Source organism: Eublepharis macularius, chromosome 8 (assembly GCF_028583425.1).
Source record: "Eublepharis macularius isolate TG4126 chromosome 8, MPM_Emac_v1.0, whole genome shotgun sequence".
In the NCBI taxonomy this organism is placed as follows: Eukaryota; Metazoa; Chordata; class Lepidosauria; order Squamata; family Eublepharidae; genus Eublepharis; species Eublepharis macularius.
The window spans coordinates 124,610,299-124,618,251 of NC_072797.1; the positions used below are offsets into that span (position 1 = coordinate 124,610,299).

A 7,953-nucleotide genomic window follows, 5' to 3' on the forward strand; every position below is an offset into this window, starting at 1 on the left:
CTTCTACCTCTTCGAACAGTATCACAGATCATGAAACAAAACTGTTGCCCACAGACCTGAGATTCATTCTTCTCTCTCTATGACCTGCAGGTGTACTCCCAGAACACACACACAAATCCTCCTTAAGACTGTTTGTAAGGGGAAGAAAATGAACCATGGGCAACCCAGTCTTTCAAGGAAGGTGAAACAACTCCTGACCTTCACCCAGACAAGCTTCAAAGAAAGCCTAAGGTTCCAACAAAGACACAGTGCCCAAAGCGGTCAACTTTTTTACCATTATGTTTCCCATATAAAATGGATACAAACAAAGACTGAGCTGTATGAGCTCAAGGAGATTTTTCTCCTGAACACCCATACAAGTACAGACAGTCTCCCAAAGCCATACAGGAACATTTTCTGTGGACCAGTATCTCTTCCTCACCCCCAGAACTAAATTTACACAGAATGGTTACTATAATTTTATTTACAAAACATTTTTAATATTTTTATCTATATTACTAATAAGGACCAGAAAAGTACTTGTCTTTTCTGATTAAATATCAAACAACTTTACACACGAAGTTATAGCAAAATGTAAGCCGTAGGCCTTTTGCGCAGAGAACTGCTCAAAACTGAGACTCTTTCAGACTGACAAAGACCCCATGCATGTGAAAGATTGGGGTCCAGCATTTGATCGATTTAATACACACCCTGTCATTTTGATTAAGCCAAAAGTTACCATAAAACTTCTTTTTGTACGATTTTTGCAACTGGGTACCAGACTCCTTCAGATTCACAGGCATACCAAAGTGAACAATGAAAAAGAAGAAAAAAACCCACCAAAGCCAAGGCTCATTTATTGCCCTACATTTATTTTCATTTACCACCATTTCCATTCAACAACGGCCAAGCTAGGAGTAGGAATGTACTTGAATTATTCCTCTCACCAACCACAAATTATTGATGTTGTAGAACAATGCCCACTGCACTAGCAGCGCTCTTGCAATAGGGAAAACACAAGGAGTTTTTACAAAGATGAGAGTGCTCAATGGTGCTCTCAGGCGTTGCTCCTCTAAGGCAGCCTCCTTTCCCCTCTAACACAGTTCAGTATTGCCAACTGATTCTCAGGTTCGGGGGAAGCTCCTGCGTGCTTAGTTCATCAAACTTTGAGATGTCTTTCACAGGCGTGCTATAAAAAGCCAGAACGTCACTGGCGCTCTTCATCTGATGGAGACGGAAATTCGGAACAGTATGGCCCAGATCCTCAGCCAACTGTGCCAACAAATGGTACTTTAGCCTGCTCTCCCCCAGCGACACCTCTTGCCAGTCCTTGGAAACGGAGGGTCCAAAGATTTCTCTGACACGAGCCTCTAAACGACTCTGAAGATCCTTAGGGGGAAGGTATCTTTTGCTTCGTGGTGGAGGGCAAGCCAGAGCTGGTTTCTTTTCCTCTGGGATGGTTGGTTCTTTTGCCTCCAGCTTCCCCTGCTTCTTCCTGTCAAAGATCAAGCAAAGAAATCTGTAGTTTAAATTGTCTTTATACCCATTCCTGTGTCAAGAGACTTACAATGAAATCCGTATCTCTGTTGGATTCTCATATCAGCCATGCCATGGATTTTGAGCAAGTTGTTTTATTAGCCAATGAACCATGGCAGAAATTTGAACCAAGATCTCCGACCTGTAAGTCCTTTATTTGAAGTCACTACATCCTACTAATGAATTCCACTGTTTAAATAAGATTTATTGTGAGAATGGCACGTTCCTATTGTCAAAACTCCAACTTTATGATTACAAGAGAGAGAAGTCTAAAGGCATTAAGCTGTAAGCTAACTGACCAATTGAAGAGGACCCCAGGAGACTTAACATAACTTGTACATTTACATTTACCATGATGAGGGACTGGCTTTTGTTTATGAAATTATCTATTTCTCTCCCTATATCCACTTCAAGTCTTTTTAAGAAAGACAGATTACAAACGAAGCATCATCGTATCAAAATAAGGTTTTGGTAATATGCAAGTTGACATAATTCATTTTATTCCACATTGTTCATGACCAAAGCATCAAATGTTGCTTTTTTTCTAAACAGATCATTGAACTTCCATACTGCTATTTTAATAAAATCAATTTTCAATGAAATAAGCTAAACCTTCATTGATTTTATGAAAATGAAATTCTGTGGTGACCCCTGGTGGGGTTTTCATGGCAAGAGACTAACAGAGGTGGTTTGCCATTGCCTGCCTCTGCAACCCTGGTCTTCGTTGGAAGTCTCCCATCCAATTACTAACCGAGACCGACTCTGCTTAGCATCTGAGATCAAGTTCTCCTGGGCTATCCAGGTCAGGACTCAAAGATTACCTAGCTAGAAGATAAATACATCATCAACTGAAATTCTTTAATTGGTTGACTGCTCTAGACAAAATATACAACAGAATAACGGCAAAACCGCTTCAGTGCTCTTCTTGAGACAGTCCAAAGATGTTAGCGTTTCAGCAAAGCAGCGTTCAAAAGTTTACCTTCCCAAAATAATTCATCAGATTTGGGACCGTAGGCCTCACTATATGTTTCACATGGAATATATGATTGGATGCAACCACTTTTGTTTTAGCAGCTGCAAACTGGATCAAAGCAATAGTGCTGGGGAAGGTGGTGTTAGGGAACTGATGCAGGGGCAAAGAGCTATCGCTCCCACCAAAGAGGCTGCTGGCTTACCGGGAGGGAACAGAATTACAGAATCTCAGTCTCCTTGGCTTCTAGCTACAATTGAGTGAGTACGTTTTTGTATGTGCATAATTTTGGTTAGGGAAATGGCAAGGGGAAGAGACAAACACCAAGCTAATACTAAAACCCATTTTGGAGCCTTTCACAGCAGTATAACACAAAAGGACTAAGTGATTCAGTCAGATAACACGTAGCTTGGCCCTTTGGGAGCACAACTATTTTCCAATCTAGAAGTTTTTCACCCAGGAAAAAAGAAGTTACATCATTCTATACTTGCCATCCTGAGGGGTGACAATTTCCATTAAGATTCATGACAAAAATTGTATTTGACAACTCCATCAGTCTGCTGTTATAAGATAAAGAGTCCTCCTGACTTTATAGGTAGATGCAAGAGCGGCTGTGCTTGTTTCAGCACAGGTGCCCAAAAGAACACAGTCTAAAGAAAATATGGAAAGATTGAAAACAGAGGCTAAAAAAATACAACAAAAAAGGGGGGGGGGAACACCTCTCTGTTCATAACCATCCTAGAGATAACATCAAATATTAGTCCCTCCTTTGACACGGAAATATCAGCCCTGAAGATCCAAGTTCAAATCCTCAACAACCACAAAACTTCACAAGAGAGGGTAGACCAATCCCTCCACCCCAGCCTAACCTCTTTGTTAGCAATGCTATCAGGAGACATCCACGTATTCTGCCCTGAGCTCCTTGGAGGATAAAAATACACTAAATAAATAACTGCAGCAGCATGACATAGTGCTTAGAGCACTTTACTTTGGAGACCGAGGAGATGGAAGAGTAGCGAATCAGCTTGGACTACTCACTATCCGTCCACCTAACCTATTTGACAAGGTTCTTGTGAGGATAATCCTTGCATGGAGAAACAGAGCAATTAAAAACGAAACAGATGGGCAACTGAGGGAGCAATCCTAAGTAGGTCTGTGTGTGTTAGGTGCCATCAAGTCGCCTCCGACCTTTGGTCGGAGGAAAGGAAAGACCTCCAAAATGTCCCATCATTAACAGACTTGCTCAGATCCTGCCAACTGGAGGACGTGGCTTCTTTTATTGAGTCAAGCCATCTCGTTTTAGGTCTTCCTCTTTTCCTACTGCCTTCCACTTTTCCTAGCATTACTGACTTTTCCAGAGAATCTTGTCTTCTCATGATGTGACCAAAGTACTGTAGCCTCAGATTTGTTATTTTAGCTTCTAGGGCAAATTCAGGCTTGATTTGATCTCAAACTCAGGTCTACTTATAAGTAGGCCCCATGTTACTGAATGGAGCTTACTCCCAGGAAAGCAGCCATAGAATTGCAGCCTGAAAAGCTGAAAACGACCACAGCCCTCCCAAAAGTTTCTCCCCCTCGACCTATGGATTCCCCCTCATTTTAAATGAAAATAAATGTCCTTTCCGGCCCCACTGAAATTACCTCCAGTCCCCCCAAAAGGCCCGGCGCGCAGGAAGCCCCCAAACCGGCCTCTGCCGCCAAACCCTCAGGAAGCCCGCAGCGGCCGCCATCTTAGAACGCGCACGGAACAGACTCCGCCCCTCTCTAAGCCATGAAACTGCGCCTGCGGGGAAGCCCTCCGAAGCCGCTTTCCCGGGGATTCCCGCATCATGGGAGTCGAGGGCATTTCCGGTAAGGAGCGCTGGGACCTATGGGAGCTGTAGTTTATAGGGGGAGAGTAGGCGGAGCGAGAGGCTCAAGGATGGAACATGATTGGTCGGAAGCTTCTCGTGGCCTTAGCAACCGGTAGCCTCCCTCCTCTACCGCGAGTATCAGTAGCCTGAGCATCCTGTTTGAATGCGTCGCCGTGGCTGTTTGCCTTTTCTTTGTGAAGGAACCAGCTGCCCTTCTCAAAACACCCCCCCCCCCGCCGCTCGCTAAACGCTCCGATAGCCGGGCAAGCCCGACCTCGTCATATCGCGGAAGCTAAGCAGGGTCGGCCCTGGTTAGTATCTGGATGGGAGACCACCAGGGTCCCGATGCAGCAGGCCATGGCCAACTAACCTCAGTCTCTTGCGTTGAAAACCCCACCAGGGGTCGCCCTATGTCAGCTATGACTTGAGGGCACTCTCCACCACCACCAAGGGCTTGCAGGCTTCTGTGTTTAAACCATGGCTGCCGATTTATGGCCAGCCAATAAGGGTTTCAACTTGGCAATGGATGCTCTGAGGTGGTTTGTCATTGCCTGCCTCTGCCTAGCGACCCAGACTTCCTGGGTAGTTTCCCATCCAAGAAGGACCCTGCTTAACTTATGAGTTTGGATGAGATCAGGCTAGCCTGGGCCGTCCAGGTCAGGGGTCTTCCAAGATGCCGCAGGTCAAATCTTGCCTCTGCTGCGAACTCTCTAGGTGGTTACTTTCTCTGAGCCTTACACACTCACACCTCAATGAGAGTATGCCAGTATGAGACTAATAATAATATGGGAGGAGTAATACTTGTCTACCTGCTCGGGTTGCCAGGTCCCCTTACCCTCTCCCCAAGATCACTCAACAAGTTTGAATGCGTCGCCGTGGCTGTTTGCCTTTTCTTTGTGAAGGAACCAGCTTCCTTCACTTCACTGGCATCACTTATCTCAGTGGGTTTGTGCACATGTGCTCCCAGGGGGCGGCACTGCCGAGAAGTGACATCATCGCGGCACCCCAGGAGTGCCCCCAGAGGCCTGTTCCCCCACCTCCTACCTGCTGGTCAGGTTAGGGGTGGCAGTGGGGAGAGGTTGGGAGCAGAGGAACCTCTACCCCCACCAGGGGACCTGGTATCCTTACTCACAGAGGCTTGTCATGAAGATTACAAAATAATGCCTAAAGCATTTTTATTCATTTCATTCATTTATACCCCACCTTTCTTCCCAATGGGAACCCAAAGTAGCTAAGATCACTCCCCTTTATTTTATCCTCACAACAACGCTGCTAGTTAGGTTAGGCTGAGACTGGCCCAAGATCATTCAATAAGCTTCCATGGCATTGGGGGAATTTGAACTTGGGTCTCCTAGATCCTAGTCCAAAACTCAAACCACTGCACCACCCTGAAAAACAGAGTGGTTAGTTCCAAGGTAAACTTTATGCACAAACTCATTAAAATCACTTGCCTTTTTGCTTAATAAAGTACACTTTAAGATTTCCTGTTTAATTTTACTAGTCTTGAGGGAGGGGGTTGAGGCAGGACTGGCAAAGCAGCTCCCCAAGTGGGAAGGGGAAAGGTAAAATACACAACAGGAATGTGCAAAAGTTAACTGCCTACATTGCAGCACAGGGGAGACCCTCCATACATTGGCTGGCAACCAATGAGAAAGCGTAGGGATTGGGGACAGGTGACATAACTTCTGGCAGAAATCTGGAAGTGACATCACTTCATTGACATGACACTGTGGGATTCCCCCCCCCCCCGAACTTCTGGGTTTCTGCCAGAAGTGACATCACATTGTCAGCATGACAACTCTTCCATTTTCCCCCTTCCACCATGTTTGCTGAGTGGCACATGCTGTGGTGGGAGACCTGATAAGCCTAGGTGGTATATTCATTTGTACTGGGAGAAACAGTCCTTCAAGTAGACAGGTCCTAGATTATGTAGGGCTTTCAAGTTTAAAACCAGCACCTTGAATTGTATTCAGGAGTGTTAAGGAATTTTTAGGCCCCATTTCATAAAATCTCATTCTGAGCATACATTCAAGTTACCAGCACACAGAAATCTGTAAACAAGTAATAAAGCCTTGCTCTAAGTGTCACATTCCTTCTTCTGAGAGATCCTGCTTGTTACATATGTCTCCTCTGGTGGAGACAGGACACTGAGCAATGAGTAAACATTTTGTTGTTTTGGGTTATTCTAATTAAGATTTAACCTTGATTGCATTCCTTTCCCAAGAAAAGTCAGACTTATGGCTCCAGCTTCTCAAATGTTTGTATAAACCATTTGACACTCAAGCTTATCACAGGTCATCTTCTCTTGGAACATGCATCATTTTAACAGGGTTTCATCCTAATCTTTGATCTTTTATTCTGTAAACAAATAGCAATTATTCTGTAAACAATTAGTACTGAAGAGTATATAAGGCCCTCCAATGCCATTGGTCTTTACATGTCTTCTAGAAGTGGAGGCAGCGTCATGGGGTTATTGAAATGAATAATAAACCCATTTTTCTTCTGTAATCACAGTGTTTGGTGTCTTGAAATATATATGGGTTAGTAGTAGTAGAGGACTTACAAATTGGAAGCAGAGTACTATAACAAAAATGTCCCCTAACATGGAGCAAACCGGTAATCAGTGTAGCAGCTTTGGGATGAAACTGATATACTCCTTGCTTCAGGCTTGCGAAGAGGTAAGCAGCATATTCTTTACTAATGGAGGCTTCTAAATAGTTTTCAAAGGCAGGCCCACACACAGTGTATTGCTGTAATCAAGCCTTTTAAATTATAGAAGAATGGATCAATGAGCTCAGCTCAGAATCTAGAAATAAAGCTAAGTTCCGCATAAAATGAAGTCGGAAAAAATACTTTTCACTACTGCCATTATTTGATCTTCTAACAATAATACAGAATGTAATAAGGCTTTTAAAGAGAGTTTGTCGACTTTAACCCAACACTATCTAGTGTGGGCAGAAGGATCCCTCCCAAGGGCTCTGCCTTACCAATCAACATTGCCTTCATCTTGAATGGATTCCCTTTTAGTTTGTTCTCCGTCAGCCACTTTACTGCATCCAGGCACAGGCCCAGGACAGAGAAGCTTGGTTTCAGAAACCTGATTAAATTAAGTTTATCACTGGCATCATGAGGTCTTTGAATACACACAACCCTGAAGATACAGATGATGTCTCTCCAAGACCTAACATATAGATTGAACAACATAGGTGAAAGGATTGAACCCTATGGCTTGCCATAGGATGGATCTCATATGTCAGATTCATTCAGTTTCTCATGAACTATCCTCATTACCTAGAGCTGTAACCAACTCCAGTATCAACGTGTACATGTATTAAATTACTTCAGGTCTGTACAATGCATGACCCACCAAGCTGAATGGAGCCCACTAGCCACATATGAGTAGCGGCCTGCCATGTGTTTGAGAACTCTCCTATATCTGTAGTCCCAGGCAAGATGATCAAGCGCCTGTACATAGTGAATTTGCTTACTGCGTATGTGGTCTGCTTACTGGAAAGTTACCCGACAAGATGGTTCAAAATATTATATTTCTAGCCCGCCCACCCCCAATTCACCAAATAGAACTTTGTTGGACTGTATAAGACAGCGCCGCATTGT

The 7,953-nt window shown here is 44.1% G+C and overlaps 1 protein-coding gene across 1 annotated transcript; it reads right to left on the reverse strand.

Annotated features, from left to right (window-relative positions):
- Window positions 1–831: 831 nt before the first annotated feature.
- MRPL50 (mitochondrial ribosomal protein L50) lies at window positions 832–4,249 on the reverse strand. Its single transcript, XM_054987151.1, has 2 exons — window positions 4,127–4,249; window positions 832–1,474 (listed from the first exon to the last, which is right to left on the reverse strand). The coding sequence occupies exons 1-2, from the start codon at window positions 4,213–4,215 to the stop codon at window positions 1,084–1,086; spliced, it is 480 nt and encodes a 159-aa protein (XP_054843126.1). The 5' UTR covers window positions 4,216–4,249; the 3' UTR covers window positions 832–1,083.
- Window positions 4,250–7,953: the final 3,704 nt, after the last annotated feature.